Raw genomic sequence first — 25,643 nt, 5'->3', positions numbered from 1 at the left:
TATTGCAAGGCTACCTGTTCCCCATAGGCCAGAATGGGCAGTTTGATTATTACATCTTATAATCCTAACTGACTCAGGGAACATAGTAGAAATTCAAGTTTAGTATGCCTGAACTCAGAATGATAAAATACATCTTTTAGTGAAGTTGGTTTTAACATTCTGTGTTTGAAAATACCACTTTAAGAAGAAAGTAGGTATTTTCTTTCTTAACTGTCCAAACCTGCCTCTGCTAGGTTGTGTATTGTGTGTCTGGTTCTGTGAGTGACAGGGGCTAGGGATTCCAGGTGAGAGGGTGTCAGCACAGGGCTGAATAGGAAGATCTGCATGCAGATGGGTGGGAGGAGTTGCACCCTATCAGAAGTTGCACCCACCGCACCCTATCAGCACGCCTCCATGACGCCGGTATCCAAGAGAAGACCCTGGCCTGGACCACATCCTTCCTCTCCGGCAGAACCCAGAGCGTCCGCCTCCCACCCTTCCGCTCCAAAACCACCGAGATCATCTGCGGCGTCCCACAGGGATCCTCCCTCAGCCCGACGCTGTTTAATATCTACATGGCACCTCTCGCCCACGTCGCACGACAACATAACCTCAACATCATCTCCTACGCCAACGACACCCAGCTGATCATATCCCTCACTGAAGACCCCCACACCGCCAAAGCCAACCTCCACAGAGGAATGAAGGCCGTAGCCGACTGGATGAAGGACAGCAGACTGAAGCTGAACTCAGACAAGACGGAGGTCCTCATTCTCGGACCCACCCCATCAGCCTGGGACGACTCTTGGTGGTCCACATCGCTAGGCACAGCCCCGGAACCCACGGACCACTCACGCAACCTGGGGGTCATCCTCGACTCCACTCTCTCCATGACCAAGCATCTCAACGCCGTCTCCGCGTCCTGCTTCAACACCCTCCGTATGCTCCACAGGATCTTCAAATGGATGCCCCTCGACACGAGAAAAACCGTCACCCAGGCCCTCATCACCAACAGACTCGACTACGGGAACGCCCTCTACTCAGGAACAACAAACAAGCTCCTGAGACGACTCCAACGTATCCAGAACGCCTCGGCCCGACTCATCCTCGACGTCCCCCGCCGCAGCCACATCACACCCCACCTGAGAGGCCTGCACTGGCTCCCCGTCAACAAAAGGATCACCTTCAAACTCCTCATCCACGCACACAAAGCACTACACAACACCGGACCCACTTACCTCAACAACAGACTCAGCTTCCACACCCCCACCCAAAGCCTCCGCTCAGCCAACCTCGCCCTCGCCACAGTCCCCCGCATCCGGAAAACCACCGCCGGCGGCAGATCCTTCTCCTACCTCGCTGCCAAGACCTGGAACACTCACCCCACCATCCTACGACAGACCCAGGACCTGCTGGCCTTCAGAAGACTCCTCAAGACCTGTCTCTTCGATCAGTAGCGGCCCCCCCTCCCCAGCGCCTTGAGACCCTCTCGGGTATGTAGTGCGCTTTACAAATGCAGTGATTGATTGATTGAGACCTGAATAGGGCTGTGCCTCCCCTCCACAATGCTGGCTTCACCTCCTGTGGTGTGTCTGATGTCGCTGCCCTGTACTCTGAAATGAAAGAAGGAGTCATGTAAACAAAGTGCTCCAGGACTGACCAGAACTGGTTTGGACTAGGCAAAGGCCTCTCTGCCTTCAGAGAACAAAGAGAAAAGTAGTATAAATATGGGGACCCAGACCCGAAGACTTTAGATCACTTCTGGAACAACAAGAAGAAACCTCTGCCAAGGAGAAGAACCAAAGGAAGCTGTAGGAGTGAACTGCCCCCCTGCCAGTGTGCTGTGTTGCTGGGTTGGCCTACAGAGGTGTCGTCAGCGCCAAGGAGAGGAGAAGGAACTTTGTGTGTACTTCATCATCTTGCAGAATATTTCTCCAAGGGCTTGAACTTGTGCTTGCCTCCTGCTGAAGTCTCAGGGACAACAGACTTCACCACCAGCTCCCCTCTGAATTTCCTTGCTGGGAATTCTATCTGCAGAAGCCTGCTTGTCGCTGGGAGCTGGAAGCGCGACGCAACGAGAAGAAGTGTGTTGCCACCGCAGCTGTAGTCATCGCATCGCCGGAGAAACCTGCCGCCGCCGCATTTCCCAGAAGCGTGCCTTTGTCGCAGCTGTCTGCTGTCGCATCACCAGAGAAGAACGTCACAACCGTGAGGGTCACCATCGCATCATCAGAGAAGCATGTTGCAGGGCCTGTCGCGGCTCCAAAGTACAGAGTCGCCGCAAGGCTGCCTGGGCGTGCCGCATCGTCTTAACGTCGTCGCATCAAGGGCGCCATCTTATCGCATTGCACCGGATTGTCGCATCGCATCAAGACGCCATCTTGCCGCATCGTAAAACGGCTGCAGCACGAGAATCTACGCATTACCTCCTCTCCGGTAAGGATCAAGACGCATCCCCTACTCTGCGCAAGCATTGAGGCGCAACGCATCGTCTCCTGTGAAGCAAGGAACCGACGCATCTCCAACGCTGCGAGCCTTTTGTTTATTTTGTGTTACGCATCCAGGTACTTTTGTGAGAACTGTCGCATTTACCAACAACTTGAACTAAGCTAATTCTACCATCTTTAAGTCAATTTTGAGTACAGTATTGTAGATTTTTGTGGTTTGTGGTCTTGTGTTAAGTCTATATAAAGAATACTTATTTTTTATAAAACCTGTGTGATGTCCATATGTAGTGTTTTCCCTGTATTACTGAATGTGTTCACAAATGCTTAACACACTGCCTCTGAGATAAGCCTGTCTGCTCGTGCCAAGCTACCAAGGGGGTAAGCAGGGGTTATCCAGTAGTGTAATCCCCTTTCCCTGACTTGGAAGCAAGGGTCCCTATTTGGTCAAAGGTACCTACCTCTGCCAACTAGAGACCCCCAGTTCTAACAAGTGGACACAGTGCTCGTTTACCAAAAATGTGAATGGCGCATGTTAGGCACATGAAAGAGTGAAAATAACAGGGAGAAAGCATTAATTTCAAAGGGAACAAAAAATGAATACTGGAGGAGACAGTTTTATAGAAGATATTAAGTGCCAGAGTCTGTAAATCCACTGGTTCATGTCGATGTTGTTTCATCCTGTAATACATCAGGTCATCATAAGGACAGTGATTACGCAAAATACATTTGTATGCTGGCCTCATTCTTGTAGCATGCTTGTAGGTTGGACAATATCAACCGTGGCCCGGCAGAATAAAGGCGACCTCACAATGCCGCAGTAGGTCCATTTGTGGATCTAATTTCAAGTGCAAGGGACCAGGAAGTGCTCCACTCTTCTTTGATGGAAGTCATCTTAGCGATCGAGATTTTTCTTATGTGTATGTGCCGGTTCTTGCATTTTGTGCTTTAATTTTTGTTGTATTGTTTGCTTTGATTTGTTGATATCTCAGCTTCATATGGCCTTTGTGTGTTGCTAGTATGAATGGTTGTTTTTGAGCAATTTCTTTTAACTTCTATGCTATGTTATATTATCCTTTGATAGAAGAAGGCTAATTCGTTAGGACATCCACCGTTAGTATATTTTTTGTTTTTAGCATTTAGTGTTTTAAAGTTTTTTAATGTTTGCAATGATTTGAGGAATCATGCAACAGAATAAACTTTGACTTTCTGTTTTCCTATGCCAGGAAGGAAAGAAGTGGTTTACAATTATGGTCAGCATCATGCTTTAGTGCCATTTTACAAAACTGGGAAGGTGGAGGTGGAGGTGGTGGTGATGGTAGAGGAAGAGGAAGAGGAGGAGGAGTAGGCAGTGGAGGAAGAGCAGGTCTTGAGGGCAACGGACTGGTGACCCTGTCCTCATGTTTCTTAGGGAGACTCTTGGCTCTACACTTACATACACTCTAGGTACACTCAGAGTAGGGTTTGCATAGTAGGAGTACGCCTGATTACTGCCTTGTTTATATGCCTGCGTACATACACTGTTTTAGCACCATGGTAGAGCTGTACCCACTATTAACTCTTTTGGTGCTCGTAATCACTTTCATCTGATACTGTCTACTGATTATCGCAACACATGTATTCTGTACAAGAATAACGTTGGTTCAATGAATATATTGAAAACGTCCCACTGTGTATTCTGTATATATCTCCGAGCACTAGTAAGCACGAGTAACTGAATGAAAGATTCAGATCTGTTTTCACAATCACTGAGGGGTCAAGTTTGTCATGTTCAGTGGTAGCCAGAAATCATTCGCTCTCTGGTAAGGTTAGGGTGGCTAGTGGAGGCACTATGAGCTAGCTAGTCTCCAAGCCAACATATCCTGCGAGGGTGCCTGGAATCAGTCTAGACACCTCAGCCAAAGTTTATTGTCTAAACAAACGTGAAGGTCCTATGGATTAGTGGGACCTACACGACAGAAGATCGACACAGCGGGGGTAAAGGGTTGTGTCACAATCGGCAACTCATTGGATTATTGCCAACTCTGTGGGGTTGTTGTCTAGGTATGACATTGCCCAATGGGATGAAATGGGAGACCTAATCCAGCATCTCCCCGACCAATAGAAAGAACAGGAGATTTTTGCTGAAGAGCAAGCAGTTTCCACCACTACCATCAGGTGTGCTCTCGACGCGGCTGCCACTGCCACCAGAGTCATAACTTCCAGTGTCTTGAGTCGCAGGCATGCTTGGTTCCATGTCTCTGGCTTCAAGACAGAAGTCCAGTAGCATCTGATCAACATGGTCATTGATGGGGATCACCTTTTCCGGCTTTAAGTTGATCAGATACTTGAAAAGATCAAGAAGAACACAGCCAAAGCAGTGGGGGCTCTCCAATCTCCATCGCCCAGTGAGACTTTACGGCGCTCACAGTTCCGTTACTGTGCTAAAACCCCCTCCCCTGAGGCTCTCCCCTCCTACCAAAAGCAGCAGCACCAACCACAAGCCTGTGTCTGCTATTCAAGGGGGCCCCTACGGGAAACAATTCCAGAGCCAGGAGTAGAGGTGGGGCAGCTACAGTAGATGCCCTCACGAAGCAGTGACTTCCTCTAACTTCCCCCGATCACACAACACCTGTCGGGGGGCATCTGCCGGGGTTGCACAGTTACTGCCTGGAGCTCACAGCACCACCACCAAACAACCAACTGCAAGCCTTCCCTTTCACCAGAACACCTGGCGGAGGTAGGCACACTTTTACTCAAGGGAGCCATAAAGCTAGTGGTGCCTCAACAACATGGCAAAGGTGTGTACTCCCTGTACTTTCTAATCCCTAAGAAGGACAGGTTCCTCAGGTCCATACTATATCTCTGGCCCCTCAACAAGTACATGCTGTCAGAGCATTCCCTCATGATCACGCTCCAGGATGTCATTCCACTATTGCAGCAAGGCATATTCATGACTGGCCTCGAATTGAAGGATGTCTATTTCAATATCCCAATCCACCTTGTACATCACATTTACCTCAGATTCATGTTAAGTGGGCAGCACTTTCAATTCAGAGTTCTTGCCCTCGGTGTAACCTCCACCCCCAGAGTCTTCATCAAATGCTTTGCAGCGATAGCGTCTTTTCTTCAGAGGAGTAGTGTCCATGTCTTCCTGTACCTCGACGACTGACCGATAAAGAGTATAAGCAAGCAACAGCGTTTAGCTCACACACTTCAGGTCTCTTTCACAATCTGTTTCAATATTTTTATTGGCATTTCAAAAAAAGACAAAGTAACATAAGGACAGAAAAAAATAAACTATAAACAGGCTCTGTATTAGTTTCCCCAAACTGTCCCTTACGCCGGATCACAGTGCATGCTGTGGAATAGATCTTGTTGCTTGTATAGCTAGAGTATGGGGGTGTACAGCAGGGATATAGCATCCCGAAGACCCTCTGGTCAACACGTAAGAAATAGTGCGGACAAGAATAAATGGGGGCCTGCGGGATCTTATAGGTGGTAGAGGAAAAGGGTGGAGAGAGGGAAATTGGGCATCCGAATGATAGCAGGTGCAGGAGTGGGATGCAGTAAGTAATCGCCTAAGGAGTCATGCACAATAGGTGGCTAGGGTCATGAGTCAGGCAGGGTATCGTTGGGAAATGGCATAGTGTTCAGATCAATGAGGGAGGAAGGTTGGTGCAGTGTATAGGCCTTAATGAAGGCATGAACCCCAAATATAATTAAAAATATGTTCCTGATCATGTAGCCGGTATATCTGACGTTCGTGTGCAGCCGTCATGGTAACGCACTCGAGCCAATCTTCCTTAGTGGGGTCTACGGGAGTAGACCATCTGCAAAGTATACATATTTTGGCAGCAGTCAACACCGACACCAGCCAGCATTTCTCATGGGTAGTAAGATCCAGGTTGGAGAGGATAGAGTTACAACTGATCGCCGTTGTAGAGTAATGATAAAGCCAGTGGACTATCCGGATGAAGATCAGGCCCACACACCATCAAAGTTCTTCTCCACATCCAGAGAGAGCAAGAGTTTATCTTCCACTTCACTCCTATTAGACCATAATTAGTGTGAAAGAGTTTGTAGATGGTTGCGGGAGAAGCAGGATGGAACAAAGCCGACTTGTTTCTCATGGATCAGTTGTCTGATGATGCAGGCCAATCTAATCGCCAAAACCTTTGGTCAAATCTTCATATTGCAATTCAGTAGAGAGATGGGATGAAAGTTAGTACAGGAGAGATGGTCCTGTATCACCGTCATCCCCTGCTTCAGCTTACGCAGGTGCCTGCTCCAAGAGTGCGTGGCAGCATAGTGGAAACGATCGGAGGGTCCAAGGGAAGGTCTAGTGTTGATTTGGGACAGCACCCATTGCTCTTTCTGCAGTGGTTGAACAGCAACAATCTGTTGCAAGATAGGCCTTTTCTAGACCCGGTCTCCCAGGTGACCATCACCGCAGATGCCTCTCTCACAGGCTGGGGGCACATCTACAGAACATCACTGTTCAGGGTTGGTGGACACCTCTTCAACAAACCTTACACATAAAGGGCCATATGTAGGTAAATTACATTTACCGATTCTTAAATACCGAATTTTACCGATTCGGTATTTATGAATCGGTAAATGTAATGTAGGTAGAAAAATACAGAATCGGTAAGTGTCGGTATTTTAGAATCGGTATTTACCGATTCAGTAATGGCAACTGGCTTTCCATTCATTCCTATGGGCCTGTCTGCCACATTGCACACTGCAAAGTGCACAAAAAGGCTTTTTTACACCTATTCGTCATTTACCACCAACTTTTAGTTGGTGGTAAATAACGAATCCCCACACCCACGACACACTCCCCCTACATCTCATTTCATGATTCGGTATTTACCGAATCGGTAAAATTACCGATTCGGTAAAATTACCGATTCGGTAAAATTACCGATTCGGTAATTTTACCGATTCGGTAATTTTACCGATTCATGAAATGATCCCCCTACATAGCAAAAGCCTAAATACCGGTCGGTAACGGTATATTTACCGAAAATCGGCCGTTACCGACCGGTATTAGGCTTCCTACATATGGGGCCTTATGTAGGTAAATTACATTTACCGATTCTTAAATACCGAATTTTACCGATTCGGTATTTATGAATCGGTAAATGTAATGTAGGTAAAAAAATACCGATTCGGTAAGTGTCGGTATTTTAGAATCGGTATTTACCGATTCGGTAATGGTAACCTGTATCTCATTGATTCCTATGGGCCAGGAGGCCCATAGGAATCAATGGGAAGCCAGTTACCATTACCGAATCGGTAAATACCGAATCGGTAATGGGGGAAGCTCAATCAAGGGTGGCAGGGTGTCACATTGACACCCTGTTGCACCCCTGATTCCTGCATGTGTGCACATGTGGCACACATACATGCCCTGAGGGCATGTGTGTCTGCCACATTGCACACATCTAAGGGCCAAATAATGCATTAACAGAGACATTCGTCATTTACCACCAACTTTCAGTTGGTGGTAAATAACGAATCCCCACACCCACCACACACTCCCCCTACATCTCATTTCTGTATTCGGTATTTACCGAATCGGTAAAATTACCGATTCGGTAATTTCACCGATTCGGTAAATTACCAAATACAGAAATGATCCCCCTACATCTCAAAAGCCTAAATACCGGTCGGTAACGGTATATTTACCGAAAATCGGCCGTTACCGACCGGTATTGGGCTACCTACATATGGCCCATAGTGTCTGGAGTTATTAGCAGTCTGAAGGCCGTCTTCTGCATGGTACACAACACAAGACAGTCCTGATCAAGATAGACAATATGACTGTCATGTATTACCTATAAACAAAAGGAGAGAGCGAGGATCGCTTCTGTGGTGCGTCCCTGTCCCCAGGGTGATATTGATAAACAAAGTGGACAAACACACTGGTCAAGACGACTCGGTTTCTCTTTTTGAGTGCCAGAAACCCGGTAGGTTTGTAAAAAGAACCCTCACCCACCAACCTAGTTGGTGGCATGCATCATCATTGGGTACCCAACCGGGTAGCCGAATGCCAACCGGTTGTGCTTCAACGTCTGATTACAGCGGAGCAGGATTGGTGTTAAGTGTGAAGTATGTGTATGTGCTAAAGAAGTGGTGCAGGAGTGGGATGCAGTAAGTAATCGCCTAAGGAGTCATGCACAATAGGTGGCTAGGGTTATGAGTCAGGCAGGGTATCGTTGGGAAATGGCATAGTGTTCAGATCAATGAGGGAGGAAGGTTGGTGCAGTGTATAGGCCTTAATGAAGGCATGAACCCCAAATATAACTAATTTATTCCTGGTCTTGTGGGTGGTCCTGCGGCGGTCTGACAGCAGTGGTCTGGTAGGTAAATAGAAGAGCCTAACATGCAGACCGCCGCTCTCAGAGCACCGTCTGCCCATTCCTGCACAGTGTGGCATGCATGTATGCCACACCGTGCAAGAAGGTGCAGGTGCAGGAACTAGGGGTGCAAATCTAGGGGGCACTACATGTGCCCCCCTCCCACATGCACCCCCAGAGGCGCAAGGGGGCCCTGTCAGTGCCCCCTTTGTTTCCTCTCTGCAGTGTGGCGGTGGTCGTACCGACACCAGAGTAATGAGGCCCTAAATATTCTCCTATGCAGCCCCTTTGGTTTTGGCTCATATTGTTTTCTCTGCTCAGCTACCAGGGGACATAAATCAGTTCTAGTCTTTGTGCAGTTATATAATTGGTGGGTGCATCCAGTGCATTGGGATTGCTGCACAAAAAACGTGGGTTTCTTTCAGCAACTCCACATTGCAGCAGTAGGTAAGATATATTTCACCAGTGGGTTACTTTCTTGTAGTCTTTCGTCAGAGAACTGTGCCTCCTCTGGGTTTTATATTCCTGGCCTATGCATGCTGAAATGGGCTGCAGACGTTTCATCCCCTATTCCCAGGTGTTTGGCCTGTGCCACTGTAACACTAGGGTGCCTTCATTTTAAATCACAGATTGGGTTGTGGGAGGCCAAGTGTGGATGCTTCATAGAAACTGCGAGAGCCACCATACCAGAATTTGTATAAGGGACATTCATTGCTGTTACTTGCAAACAGATCCAACTTTGCCAAAGTTTATAGTATATTAAATGAATGCATCTAATTACATAATGTTTCCATTTGACTTTTAAAAATCAAATTAACTTAATTAATGTGTCTGTGTCAACACTGTCCACTGTGGAATATTTTCTCAACGTTTCTCACCTTCACACTGTACTAAAAAAAAACCTGCTTATAACATTTTTTGCAGGTTGTTATCAAAATTTGCTGCCGAAAGGAATCAAGAGAATAAAGATGGTATGTAACTATTTGAATGTCATCTGTGGTATTTTCCTAGTACAAACATGGGTAGGTTAGACACTGTAGCCTAAAGCGATCACCATGCTCATCTAGTAAGACCGATTGAGGTTTAACAATAGATAGTCTTTCCTGTTTCAGATTTAAACCTATATTAACTGCAACCCCAACTGAAAGGAAAGTAGCCCTTATCAGTGTAAACAAATAAACGCTGATTAGCACCTGTACATTCACAAACTAGAATGCAATTAAAACAAATGAGAGAGAGAATGTGTTACTTTTTCTTTTACTTCTGTCTGAAGGTGCCAACACAATGTCACTTGGTTGTACAAGGCGGCAACAAGAAAACCTGTTCTACAATTAGTTTGCTTGCATTTTATAACACTAAAACGTTGTTGCTTTTTTGTGTTCTTTCCAGGTTAGTGTGCTTGGATTAAAGGGGCTGGGTTTCGAAGTATGTTTTCAGGTCTGATCTGATTATTTTTAACACTGCAGAGAATTTGAAGGTTTTAAAATCATATTTAATATTTTGGCAGTGTTTAATTCTGTCACCGATTTGTGAAATTGCTGGCTCATAGGAATTTTGGCCAGTACATACTATTACATTTTCCTATAGACACAGAATGGAAAAAGCCCTTGATTCTTCTGGTGGTATGCAGTGTTTACATTGCATTCTTTACCCTGCAGGACGTTACCACCCAGATGAGTACCATTCAGGTAAGTACCACACAGACCCCTTTGTAGAACCTTATCTTGTGGTACTTTACCACACAGGTACTTTTTTGGTGCCTTAATTATATCATAGAAAAGGGGGAATTAAGGGATGGGTAAGGGGAAGGGAGGCTAGTGGTAAAGGAATGCAAGTAGTTTTTATTAAGGTTTGGGGTGGATAGTGGTAAAGAGATATATGGGTTTTTAAGGTTCTGGGACAAGTACTGGTACAGAGAGGTAAGGGGATTTTAGGGTTCAGGGTGGATAGAGGAAAAAGGAGGTAAGGCGTGTCTATGGTACACGCAAGTAGAGGTAAAGGAAGGTAAGGGATTTTTAGAGTTCAGGGGAAGGTAAAGGGAGTTTAGGAGTTTAAAAAAATAGGGGACTTTTGGGGGCTTACCTCCATAACAGAAAATGCAAACGAAGGGGGCTTGGAGGCAGTTACCCCTCCAAAACAACATAAAGAGGAAATAAAATGCTGATGATTTGCTGATAATGGACATGACAGTAAGGCTACAAAAGAAATTGGACGTCTTCCAGTATTATTTTTCAAGTAAAAGGATCATTGTTAATTTAGATCAGACTATGGTAATGGTGTTAGGAAAAGGAAAGAGAGGGTTTAATTGATACCTGGGAGGGAACAAAGTAAATGTGGTTGAAAAATATAAATATTTGGGTATGCGGTTTGATACAAAGTTAAATTGGAGAGATAATATTGAATCACTAAAAACTACTGCATTGACCTCGGTATGGGGTTTAAACAATTAAGTTGGAAGTATGATGGGCCCTCCCTATGTTCCATATTGGCTGCCGACAGTGCAGTGGTCTGCTCTCAATTCCAGTAGGGGATGTAAGTACTAACCTTAGGGGGGCACTCTGTATTGCAACTATGAAGAGGGTAAATGTGTGGAAAGACTCCTCACATTACCACTCTCATCTGTGTGTCAAGCCATAAGGGTGGAGATCCAGGTTACGGTTTGGAGTTATTAGGGATTTGTATTCCCACTGAGATTCTGGCAGAGATTATCAAGGGGAGGCAAAATATCACATCTCTATAAAGATAAGGTAGAGAACAGCGAGTTGAAATGGGCTATGCAAGTGAGACATGCTCTAAAGGAAATCTGTAAAAGGTTGACAATAAAGCTGGATCAGTGGAAGCATGGGCTGCAGATCCCCAAACTAGAGCTACTCATGCTCACATATAACTGTGCTAGAGACTAAGACCTTTGGTATTTGAGGGGGAACCCTCCACTTCATTTTTGTTAAAAGATGCAGCAATGACAACAGATTCCCATAAATTTAGGCCTTGCCTAACCCTAAGCTCAGGGATGCAGTATTAAAATTCAGGGTCCGGATAAATCCATACTATGCAGATAAGAGGATAACATCAGCAGCGAGAGATGAACAGGGTATTGTCACTCGTGGGATGAAGACAAAATGTAATGGGACACATTTTATTGGATTTTTTATGGTTTTTAGATGTGCAGAAAGCATTTTTAAAAACCAATTTTGATCAAACATGGAATTACAAGTCATGATCAAGCTCTTGGCTTGTTGGTGAACATGAGGTGTGCAATGTTACGTGTGCAATCAGGTGATTTTTAACTACGATCTGGGGGATTTTAAAAGACTTAGTGGATAACAAATAATGGAGTTGGTGTTTTTTTATGAGATCCCCAATCCCGCATTATTTCCTTTACCTCACTGTATGTATTATGTATTGGATGTATGTCTTATCTCTTTTTATTGTATGTTTTATCGTAGGAAATAAAATGGGCGTTTGGGGTGGTTACTCACCAAACAAATACACACCAACACATGCATGGTGACACATTTTTTCACTGAAACAAAACCAAAGGGACGTTATAGTTGGGTGAAAATGTCAGTTAAAACATAGAGGTCCATTAGTATAACGGGCGGATCGCCACTGCCCGTCTGGCAGTGGCGATCCGCCTGCCAAAAACCTCCACCCGCTGCATATTTCCCCCCGCCACATTACCATGGCGGGGGGGACCTCGGCAGACGGGAAGACCGTCCGCCGGTTTTCCGCCGGTAGGCAATCCGCCCGATTGCCTACCGGGCGGAAAAGCAGTTTATATGGTGGCGGTGTCTGGTAGACACCGCCATCCATATTACTATGCAGGCGGGGTGTTGCCGAAAGGCAGGCGGTTTTTGCCATTGGGGGCCCGTAGCGGGCCCCCAGGGATTCTGGGAGGTGGGGGGTGCACCTTTCAATGAACAACGTGGCAGGCACCGCGCGGCGCCTGTCATGTCGTGCATGGAAACGCACTACCTGCCTTTGTGGCATTGCGGTGGGCGGTGCTGTCTGCACCGCCCGCCGCAATGTTGCAGATGCGCCACTGGTGGGTGCAAGCTAATCGGGAGTGCGGGACCGCAGCACCCTCAGCGGGCAGTCCCGTTTCCCAAGGGTATGGCGGGCGGACAAAGTCCGCCCGCCATACTAATGGGGCCCCTAGTGTTTAAACTAACAAAACCACTGAAATTCATCAGTTATAGTTATCTCAAGTAACTATAACTTGTAACTATTACACACGCCCGCCATGCACAGTGTTGTCATTAATTATGGCATTTCAGATGTTCTAGTGCTGTTATCTATGATGTCATAGAACATTTCATGAGTCATCTAATATGTAGTGTATTAGCAGTGCATGACAAGGGCACGAGTTATAGTTCCTTCAGGACACAAGTTACTTGAGATAATTATAACTGAATTTAGTGGTTACGTTAATTTAAAACAGCATGTTTAAACTGGCATTGTCCCCTAACTATAATTTCCCTTTAACCTTTGTTTTTTTCAGTGAATCCCTAAGATTATTTTTTTAACAAATTAAGATATTATTACCACACCTAATTATAATCGCTTTCTTTTTTTTCCAGTGAATTTCTAGTTTTTTGGGGTTTTTTTATAAAGAAAATAAATATTTTTTGGTATAAGTTTTTATTGCCATTTAAAAAAACAGGACAAGTTTATCATAGGAAATCGACATTATGAAATACAAAAAAGAAACTCTCCCACACATATAGGCTCTATTAGAACACTCCTGTGCATTACATATTGTACTAAGAAATTGACACAATGCAAAAATCTATTCAAGTGTAAGGCTCCACAATACCATAAACCAAATCGGACCTCTCCAGACACTGTCCCACATTCAAACAACTTATCCTCTCCCCCACGCTACTGACCCACAGCTCACGGGGGAAGGGCATCAGGGTGTTGCAATAATTCGGCAAGCATTGCCGCCAGGCATTTAGGCTCATTGATACGTTTATTTTCTCTGTGTGTCTTATGCATGTAAAAGTAATATTTCTTTGCCATCTGTAACAACAACCCCATGCTGCCTACGGCCAAGCCCTGTTGCCAACCAACTGCGGTCGTCCATGCTCGGCATGGGGTTTGCCACAAGGCCTGGGCTGTGGTCATGCTCTGCATCCAAACCCTTGTAGGCAGAAAATCCCTGACTGGTGCCTAAATCCCCCCCACCGGCTGGGGTTGGGTTGGGCACAGGACCTGACGCCCAAACCCCTTATATGTACTGACCTTGATTTTGTCAACAGACCACAACACCAAAATATAAGAAGTGGGCCTATTGGCTTTATGAAAGGGTCAGCATATCAACATATATAAAACATACCTATTGTCAAAAGATCAACAATAATTATAATCAAATGTAAATTTTATTAACTTGCACTGTACAATGTTTAATCAATCAATCGGGGATTTGTGAAGCACACCACTCACCCGTGAGAGTCTCAAGGCGCTGTGGGGGAAGGGGTTGGGTTCGAGTAGCTCCTCATCCGAAGAGCCAGATCTTAAGGATCTTCCTGAATGCTTGCAGTGTTGGGGGTTTGTCTGATGCTGAGGGGGAGTTTGTTAATAAAAGTGATTGTCCTAAAAACATATGAACAAAAATAATGAACTTATCTTTCAGCCTTTTTCTGTTTCTTAAGTTGTCAAGCTACAAAGTGTTGTCATTGAACCAACTACCAGGGGGCTTGGTACTCCAGCTGTAGAGCATAGAGCACCAGCCAGGAGTTACTTAAGAAAATATGGTAAGCCCCTGGGGTCATGGATTTAATGACCCAGGAGGCTTTTTTTTTTTCAGGCCAAGCTTAGCGGCAGTGCGCATTCGCTGCTCATTCTGCGAGACTGCTATAGTAGAATATGGGAGAGAAGCCGCGCCCCCTCTCCTCTCATATTTAGGTCGAGCCTAGCGGCAGTGCGCGGTCACTCATTGCTCTCCAAGACTGCTGTAGTAGAGTATGGGAGAAAAGCTGCCCCTATTCTCCTCCCATATTTTTCATTAGCTTTTGTCATTGTCTTTCATAAATGCTGCCTTTGGATTAGTTAATAGGCTTGTTAGTCCCTCCTTAGTACGCAGCCTTGTCTTCATTTGTACCCTCCCATGGCGACTGGCCCTTTTGCTTCGGTTGTTTCACGGGACCTGTTATTTAGTCTGTAAGCACTTTTTACTTTATTGAGTTTCTCTTACTGCAGGCCAGACATGCGCTGCTTCAGCTGAAACCGCTTGTGTGTTTTTTAAGCAGCACAGCCGCCCCCTTAACACGAGCGCCTGCTTTCAATTACTTTAACCCGGCATTATCTCGTGTCTGTTTCAACCCCTCCCCAAGTAAAATGGATTTAGAAATGATTAGCAAATTAAGTCATGTGAATTCCAGGTAGCACATAATCCTGTACTAATGGGCTGAAGCTGAAAACAGCACATTTGTGTTACATGTTATCTGACGGGTTGTTTTTAAAAGCCTGTTTTATTAACACCACCACCAATACCACAAACACCACCACCAATACCACCAATACCACCTCCACAACCACCACCACCTCCACTACCACCACCTCCACTACGACCACCTCCGCCACCACCAATACCACCACCATCAATACTATCCAATACCCCCAATACCAACACCAATACCAATTCGACCACCACCACCAATAGCACAACCACCAAAACCACCACCGCCACCAGTTCCATCACCAATACCACCACCACCACCACCACCAATACCAGCAATACCACCACCACCACCAATACATACCACCACCAATACTGCAACCATCACCAATAACATCACCACCAATACCACCACCAATACCACTACCACTAGTACCACCACCACCGCTAATACCACCACCACCACCAATACCACCACCAGTACCACCACCACCCATACCACCACCACCCATACCAATACCACCTCCACCACCACCAATACCACCACCACCAATACCACCACCACCATAAATACCACCACCACCAATACCACTAATATCACCACCAGAACCAATACCACCTCCAAAACCAATACCACCACCACCACCAATACCGATGCCACCACAAGCACCACCACCAATACTAGTACCACCATTACCACCACCAATACCAGTACCACCACCAATACCACCACGTCAGCGCCTCTCGCTCACTAGTAATGGCAGGGGCACTGTATGAGGTTGGAGCTGCAGCCGAGACCATCTCTCCCTCTCTTCCTCTCTTCCTGCCATAAAGCACAACCTGCCCTGCACCAGGAGGCGAAGCCAGGGCCCTACTACAGCTGGAGTGTTTTTTATTAGGCCAAAGATAGCAACGACATTATACAATGCCACACTGCACACTCAAATCACGGAGAGGGCAGGAAATATTCCCCCCTTCCGCTCTTCCTCCTGAGCCGCTACAGTGTAATCACAGAGCAAAAGGTGTGGGAGCGATTTGTTAGTGTTTATAGCTCGAATCATATGTAACTCTCACTTCATACTTTGTGTCTGTGTAATTACAACACTAACACATCTTCTAAACTGCACTATTTATCACTACTTTGAAGACATCGCAGGCAGGTCTCTTCCTCTGATATTTACAATCTAACAAGCGGTCGAGAAGGCCCTTTATTGCACTGCAATAGGTCTTGCATTTGCAAGAGTTTAAGCTATTAGTATTGTAAATGACAATGCCTTTTATTTATGTTTTAAAACCCAAAACATAAATAAAAGGCATTGTTGTTTACAATGCCAATAGCTCAGACTTGTGTTAATGCGAGACCTATTGCATTGCAGATGCTTGTTTTCATTGGCTTGTGTCATTGTGTTTCATAAATGCTGCCTTCGGATTCGTTAATAGGCTAGTCCCTCCTTAGTACAGCCTTGCTTTTATTTGTACCCTCCCATGACGACTGGCCCTTTTACTTCGGTTGTTGCATGGAACTGTTATTTAGTCTGTAAACACTATTTACTTTTATTGAGTTTCTCTTACTGCAGGCCGGACACGGGCTGCTTCAGCTGAAACCGCCTGTGTGTTTTTTAAGCAGCACAGCCACCCTGTAACACGGGCGCCTGCTTTTAATTACTTTGGCGTGGCATTATCTTGTGTCTGTTTCAACCCCCCAAGTAAAAATGGATTTAGAAATGATTAGCGACTTAAGTCATGTGAATTCCAGGTAGCATTTAATTCTGTGCTAATGGGCTGAAGCTGACAACAGCACATCTGTGTTACATGTTATCTGTACTAAAGCCACCCGACAGGTTGCTTTCAAAAGCCTGTTTTATTAACAACACCACCAGTACCACCACCAATACCACCACCGTCAATACCACCACCACCACCATCAATACCACCACCACCAATATCACCACCACCTCCACCAATACTACCACCACCACCAATACCACTACCACCAATACATTCATACATTCAGGGGTTAGATCACCATCTCGCTGATTTCTTACTTTAGGGCTGGTGTCATGATAAAGTTGGTCAGCCACCTCCTGACGACTTTTTAGAATCTGCTCTGCCATGTTCATCCATCATCTACCTGCTTTGCGCAAAATGGTATGTACCTTGACACCATGAACAAGCAGAGATTTCAATTTGATTGGTTGGCGCACTCGGATTCAGCAGGGAGCTCTGCATCTTTCTACACTGGTCTCACCGCGCTCAGACGCTAGGTATGTGTCGATGTTCCTCTGAGTAAATGCAAGGGCTGACAGGTGTCCACATAAATATAGCTTCCAGTGAAGAGACCAGGGATGGAGAATGAGCTTGCGGTGCGGGCAATGCTTTCCGGGTCTGGTTTCCCTCTCACGATATTTTTACAAATTCCCTTCACCAGAGACTAGAGAAGGACTGCGAGTCGCAACAAAGACTGATTATGCTTCAATGTTCTTTTATTCCAGGCAGAGAAAGTAATGCAGTTTGACTCAGCAGTGTCTTGGTAACACAAACTTTCTTTCGAGGTGCAAAAGGCATATAAACAAACCTACTCAAAGACGGACTAGTGAAACACTACATGAAACTGCCCAAGTGCAAATAATGACAGCTTTGTTCCGAAAATAAGAGAAAATCATATGTGATGTTTTTTCACATGAATAATGCGCAAGTTTACTATTAAACTAAACACAAATTAAGATAAGCAATATATTATCAAAATGATCCAGTGATGTGAAAAGCAAGTAAGAAAACCAAAAATAGTCAAATGTTTTCTGTAAGTATATTTTATCTGATAAAGTATTTCAGATCCTGTTCCTGTAGCTAAAGCTGACAGGAAAAAAAGACTATGAGAGAGAGGTAAACAGTGAGATAGAAAGCGAAACTGATACAACAATTGTATGGTGCTATCTGAGTGGTTATTCTGCAACCCTCCTTATGTAAAACCAACAGAAGCATGTTACACAGGAATACATACTTTGCATTGCATCTCAATTGACCCAACCCTGTGCATTCCTCACCAACCTTCACTTCTTGGAGTTTAACTCAGTCTGTCTCAATAACCTAATAGCTGCAAAGTATTAGCACTTGCCTGAAAGTTTCCATGTGCCTAGTGCCACTTCTTAGTGTTGCTCCCCAACTCTCAGCTCTCTTTCACTGAAGGTATGTAGAATGTTGCCTCACACCGTTTCTGTAAGGAAATGTTAGTTGCCCCCTACACATAAGTAAACAACAACAAAAAGAGTCTGTTCGTGATAAATCAACTGATAGGTCTGCCTTTTAGGTGACCAACATGCTCCCTAATCAACTCTGCTTTGATTCTTCAACTTCTCTGTTACCTCATTGGTTATCTTCCAACTAGACCCTCGGTTCTTGAGAGTCTGTTTTCACCACCTGAAGCCTTTGAAGAAGTCCGAACTCTGGCTAGTTAACACAGGATGACTCACCTTAGATCTGTAATGGTGTCTCTCAGACCGAAGTAAAAACGTGCAGACCTGCGGTGGCTCCTGTGTTGATATCCTGGCTTCTGCAATATGCACAGAATTGCAGTGAATCCTTGATCAGCTGATTTAGTTATCTTGTGGCATTTGTAATAGAAAGCTCACAAGATGCATGCTCTGCGTTCTTCCACGTCATTTGGGAGCAACACAGTTTGGCTCAGTTGGGACTTTATTCCTCAAACTCCATCCAGAATGGATGGCCGTTACAGCTTCCTTGAGAACAGGAGCATTCTTGGGACTCCAAGCTCCTGAGTGAATGGAAGCTGTTGTTCAACACTATTGACTTTCTTTTAGAGGGAGATGTGCTTTCTTTGTCTGTTGTTTGAGCTTCTTGCCTCTTGCTTCCGGCTGTCCATTGTATGGAACCAATGGTGGATGCAGGATCTGCCTCTGGAAACATGTCCCATGAGGGAGGAGTTAAAGATTAGACTTCTTATCCCTGTGATACACTTACTCCAAGCAGCACCTCAAACATACACAAATAAATTAGAATTACTGCAGGTTACCCACTAATAATTTGATTCCATGTCTGGTCAAATTCACTTTAAGTGATTTGCTGAGATGCAATATGCACACCATTAAGCTCTAGAGGTGTCAGCAATATACCCTGGTTCAAGTAAGTCATGACACCTCTATCAGCTATAACTCCGTGATTCGTATAAGTTCACCCAAAACATTTAAAAGAGCATTCTGATTGGCATATTCTGAAGCACTGTAGGAGAACAAATCATGGCAATATGGCCAGCAAGAGGAGTGTGATCAGTACCTACTTAAAACACACAAAAGGTGGTGGGAGGCTGCATGCAATAACTCTGACTACTGGCCATAGCTCGGGGTAGCACTCCAATCGATCGTTTTTTTGCAAATCAGTCTTGACCCTCCTGCTCCACATGGGAACACTCTACCCCGAACTGCCAAGCCAGGTCCTCCTGAACCGGAACAAATGCAGCCTAGTACCGTTTTGCCCTAGTTATAGGTTCATCAGCCTGTTAAAACTTGTTTCCAGTGAGACAGAGCGCTTTGGACCCACGTCTGGGTATATCCATGCCACTTAGAGGGTACATGAGACACATAAAAGGTGATTAGAGCCTGTTTGCAATAACTAACCACTGGCAATAGCTCAGATTAGCACTCCAACCCATTGTTCTTTTGCTCACCATACCACCTCAGTATGGGCCAAGCCATATGCATATTAGGCTTGACGTTGCTCCTCTTGGTAAGCTGTACCCGGCTGATGAGGCCATAAAAAGGGCAAAACCAATTCTGGGTTGTTTGTGTTCTGGTTCAGCGAATGACCCTGCTTAGCAGTTCAGGCTGGACTGTTACCTGTTTCCGTTGGAGCAAGATCAAGACTGATTTGCGTATAGCTGGGTCCAAACTGAGGTGACAGTTAACAAAATAACAATGCACTGGGATGCGGAGTGAGTAAATTACCTGTGTCTGGCATTAATTCAAGCATACCATCAATCACTTTTTGTATACTTTAATACCTACTTACCCAACACAAGTTTAAGTGTCAAGGAATGGGTCATTAACATGGCATGTGTCATTAATAAACTCTAGGTATGAAAAAGAATCAATAGACCATTTTCTCCTGTTTTGCCCCAGCTACTCACTGCTACGTAAGAAATTGATAGTTGCAGGCCGTAGGCCGAAGAGGAAAAGGCACCAGTGGGAGGCTTTAAGAATTCTAAAAAGTGACCTGAAGGGATCAATAGTCTTGTGCTTTTGTAATTATCTGTTTGGAATTAAGTAGCCTGAAGCCTTTTATTTACAATGTTGCTATTTTGGTCCCCAATTTCTGACATGTACTTTGCTTTTACGAGGTAGTAATGGTTTTTATTATGTTTTAGTTCTTGTGACAAGCTTATAGCGCTATGTTCTAGATACTAGGGATCATATAATCTCCTGCTGAACTGGAGAACCTAGACAACATAACGGATCCTTTTTAGCTCACTTTTAGGTCTTTTTAGAAGTTTTTGCTGCTATTGGTTTTTCTTGTTCACATGGGAGGATGGGTTGATAGTGTGGGCTTTCATTTGATATTAACTTAATCCTCGATAATTTGTCTTGTGTTTTGTAATATATGTATTTTGATTATGTATTTTAACTTAATTTTATCATAATTTTGTATTGTATTGCATGTTGCACTTTTATGATCATTCAACTGAAATAAAGTCTATTAATTGATTGAACTTAAACAGAGTTTAAAATAATAAGACTTGTCTCAATTTTCTTGGTATCCAAACAGATTTGTTAATCTGAGCAGTATTCTGAACTTTCAAGTGAAGACATAACTGAATGTTAAGCATTTAACATTGATACAAACAATGTATTCTTCTTGAATGCGGAAATGTAGGGTTCATCTCTAAGGTTAGGGCAAATTAGATCTTGATATGATTAAGGAGCTCCTCTTACCCAGTGATGCTCTGGAATTTGGACTGTCAAACAATAGGTTGTTGGCTGATCAAGACCTGAGCTTTCTGTCAGGTAGGTAATAGTGAAATCTTTTCGATGGAGGTTCTAAGCCTTCTGGTATAAATTTTATTGGCTATTTTGAGTGGTGCTAACTTGATCCCGCATTTGACATCCAACGATTGTAGAATTCTCAGAATTAGGGTAGCGTGGTCAATTTTTCAAGCAACCACTATCAAGGGAGCAATTGTATTCCACCTTTAGTTGCTAGGTCAATTTCATAGGGATCCCAACGTACTGGCCAATGCATTATTCGACTTTTTTGCCAATAATATCCCTTGCTAATAAAAGTTAGGTTATTTGATTACCAAGATGGGTAGCTATGTCTATGTGGGGCTATTTATAAAGCACCGCTGTTTCTCCAAGGAGTGTCCTGCTGCTACTGCAGGAAGAATATCAGAGGAAAAATAGGAGGAAAGGCCTTGGGACTGGAAAAAAGCCAGGTCTTAAGTTTTTTCTGAACCACAGGCGTTGCCTTGATGCATATGAGTGTCAGTGGAAGTTTATTTCCGAGGGAGGGACCCAGGGAAGAGAGTACGCTGCCCCCTGAACTTGCCTTCCTGATCCGTGGCACTCTGGCAAGACAAAGATTTACAGAACAAAGGTTTCTCTGGGGTGTGTAGAACTTAATTCTGTCCTGTAAATAGCCTGGGCCAGTTCTGTGGAGGGCTTTCTGGGTGACAAGCAATGTATAAACACGAGGCATATTGAATACATAATTAGAAATACATTGTTGATCTGGTTGTTTGTAGGTAGAAAAGAGAGGACATATTCCTCTCCAGAAACCTTACTTGGGTGAACAGGTGCTATGAGAAAGTTGTAGACATTTAGTGGAAACAGTACCCGTGATGATGAGCTCAGTTTTTTACTTTTTAGCTGATCCACTTGAAATGCGTTCAGTCCTTAACGACAGCTGACATTATTTTGAACATTGCGTTTAACCTTGAATGGTTTCTTTGAAACTTCCACCACTATTTCGTCCACAGTTCTTTTTAATTCCAACAGTGAAAGCCAACACCAGGTTCTCTCAAGGCATTGTGAAGAGGTTTAGTGTAACGTTAAACAAAAAGGTAGAAAGGGAAGACCCCTGAAGTGCCCCACATGCACCTAATGTTGGGGCTGCTTTGTACCATTGAAAGCCCCCCAATCGGTTTCTTGTACAGATGAAGCAAGAGCCACTTTTGCAAACCTGGCAATGGACAAAGAGGACTTTATTATGGTCTAGGATGTTAAGGCTGTGGACCAATCAAGCATAATCAACTAGAATATTTCCTTGTTGAAACACCAGAGTAAGTCTTCTCTTACATGTAGTAATGAATTTTCTGTACTTCACCCTGGCCAAAAACCAGAATGTAATTCAATAAGTCACTGCATACAATAACTTCTTGAAGGTGCTTGACTGCCATATTTGACCAGAAAAGAGGAGGTAGTAGTCGGTCTAGAGGTTGAGTATATTTTAATAGGTGTTGCCGTTGCTGTTTACCAAAGTGAATTACAAGAATATAGTTTCAAAAATATTGAGTTACATGAATAGTAAATATCGCAGAATGAAAAAGGCAAGAATATCTTTTTTTCTGTATAAATTCAGTTATATTTAATTTTCTTTACTTTAATATAGTTTTATAAAATATTGTTTTTAATGATTTTAATATATTAGCTATAATTTTTGTAAAGTTTGTAATTTGTAATTGCATTTACATTTAATTAGTCATTTATAATTTAGTAGTAGGTTGGGTTTGTAAAGGAGTAGGATGGGAATTGAATTGATTTATATTTTGTTTCTTTAAAAAAAAGTTAATATTTAGTTGGTAGCTATGTAAAATATTTAATTGTTCTAATTATAGAAGCATATTCTGTTATTTTTGATTAGTAATTTAATTTTCTATGGTTTAATTGCTAATTATTAATTTAGTAGCGGGTTGTAGAGTTTTTCAGGAAATAGGGTGGTAAGAAGTTGAAATTATACCCGTTTAAGTTTTTTAATTAATGTTTGTTAATTAAATATGTAATTGATAATTATGTATATTGTTTTGTTAAATATTATTTTTGTTATTTGTCTATTGTGTGATTTTTAATGTCTATTTTATTTTTTCGATAGTTTGTTTAAAATTTAGTAGCAGTTGGGTTTGTAGGGGAATAGGGTGGGGAATAATATCAATTATAAAACATTTTTAACAAAACATTTTTGTTAATTAGTTACTTAATTGGTAATTAATTATTTAAAATATTTAATTTATAATTTGTTATGTAAATGATTGTTTTTTATTTAATTTGTTGATAGGTGGATTTATTAATATACTTTATAGAATGCTTTTTAGGGTCGAGCATGCACTAGCCAGACACTATTGTTTACAAAAAGGTCTTGAAGCCTGTCCATTGCTTACCATTTATCTGCTTCAGCATCACACTTCCTTGCAGCAGTGTTCATTGGCCACTGCAGGCAAAATTTAACTTTTGATGATGGCTGTGGGGCAGGGACCAAGCACAGATTCATTCAATTTAATCCGTGCCTATCCGCTGCTCCTGATGTGATTGAGGTACTATTTCTTGCTCCCTCCAACTTTCTCTCCCTGCTTCTCCATCCTTATTGCTTGCCTCCTCTCACTTACCCCCCTCCCACGCCCCCGTGGCTACTTGTTTCTTGTGGAATTTAGGAATGTTTTCTATTGCTAAAGATAATCATTCATCTTGGAAGGGCAGAAGAGCAATCTAAAAATCTATGGCAGTACACAACTTCTGTATGCCATATTTTTGGATTTAGTATTCTGTGCAACAGCAGCAACTTAAAAAAAATAGTGGCAATCGAGTTACGGTTATTAGGTCTCGCCTAGACAGCCAATATAGACTCTTATCCTCACTTCATTATATTATCCTTTCCCACTCTTCCCGATTATTTAAACCACTCTTGTAGGTTTTAAATTTAGACATGTAGTATTGTTCTCTCCTTTTCCTTTTGGTTTCTAAATCTTCACCCCTCGCGTTAGTCTGAATGACTTCACAATACACCATCTCAACTCATCTGTTGTATGTTTCAACTCTACCCAATGTTCTACTAAGGGAGCATTCTTACATCTATTACTTATGGCTGACTTGAGTTCATTCAGTCTACCACGCATTTCTCTAGATGTTTCACCACTGTATCCCTTATTACAAGGACACGTGATAAGCTAAACTATGTTTTTGATAAGCCAGTTAACCATCTTATTAAGATGGTGTATGATGCCATCGCATTTAATGTTGTCACCTTTTATTATATTAGCGCAATTGTTACATGAGCCACAGGGAAAATTACCTATTAAATAGGAACCATCTACTACACTAAGTTGCTTCTTCTCCTTACCTTCTTTGTAGGTGTGTACTAGGTAGTTTTTGATTGTCCTATTTCTCCTGTAGGCAATGATAGGTTTCTCTAATTTTTTAACATGGTCCGCATTTAACAAATGCCAATTTCTATTAATCAGAATTTAAATTCTATTACTAAGGTTTGTAAAATTAGTGACGCATACAATTTTTTGTTCAACAACGCAATCGTTTCCTTTTGGTTCAAATAGACTGTCCCTATTGTAATATTTTGCTCTTTTATAAGCTCTCTTAACAAGTCTTTTGGGATATCCTCTATCTAAGAGTTTTTTAGTGAGTGTATTTGCATGGTGTTCAAAATCACTCATTTTTGTACAATTACGGCAAATCCTAAGAAATTGACCAGAAGGTATATTCTTTCTTTGGCTTGGTGGATGGTTACTATAGTAGTGTGACATCGTGTTACGATCCATGAGTTTTGTGTAAAGCTCAACTTCCAAAAGACCTTGATTCGCTTTAATCTTTATCTCCAAAAAATCACATGTCTGATTATCTATTGTCGAGGTGAACTCTATATATTAAAATCACCCAGATTTAACCATTCAATGAATCCGTCAAGGGACTGTTTTTCACCATGCCAGGTGAAAAATACATCATCGAAATATTGTGACCAATGACTCACATTTTCAAAAAAATTGTCTGATTCATTATAAATATGTTTGTCTTCAAAAGGTGCTACAGAAAGGTAAGGCAGGCTGGGAGCACAAGTAGCTCCCATACTGGTCCCCTTTATCTGGCAATAAAAATCATCATTGAATAAAAAAATTATTATTTTTCAGAATAATCTCTACACACAACTAAAAATGTTGAGTGTGAAGCTAACTCATCGGCTTCCTCCGAAAACAAGTCCTTTATCATCTGGATGGTGTGATCCTGTAGGATAGTTGTATTAAGGGCCCCTATGTCCTACGTTACTAAACATTGTTTTGAGGCATCAATCAGAATGTTCTCTATCTTATGAATCATATCTGTTGTGTCTTTGACAAATGATCTTTGTTTAACCACTAAAGGTTGTAAAAAATGGTCAACTTATTTACTTAAAGGTTCAGTTCAAAGAGTTAATACTAGATACTATAGGCCACATTGGAGTGTACTTTCGGGATGCCATACAGAGCAG

General features: G+C 43.1%; 1 protein-coding gene across 1 annotated transcript in view; it reads left to right on the top strand.

The window, feature by feature from the left end:
- The window catches only part of TAF1B (TATA-box binding protein associated factor, RNA polymerase I subunit B), a 1,023,302-nt gene that overhangs the window by 778,890 nt on the left and 218,769 nt on the right, over nt 1-25,643 (top strand). The window contains exon 11 of the mRNA XM_085610722.1: nt 9,692-9,738. Coding sequence (XP_085466848.1) covers nt 9,692-9,738 — 47 coding nt within the window. The remainder of the gene's footprint in view (nt 1-9,691; nt 9,739-25,643) is intronic.

This window comes from Triturus cristatus, chromosome 6 (genome assembly GCF_964204655.1).
Source record: "Triturus cristatus chromosome 6, aTriCri1.1, whole genome shotgun sequence".
Lineage (NCBI taxonomy): Eukaryota > Metazoa > Chordata > Amphibia > Caudata > Salamandridae > Triturus > Triturus cristatus.
Note: the sequence above shows the minus strand (reverse complement) of the source record. Positions and strands in the feature narration are given on the sequence as shown.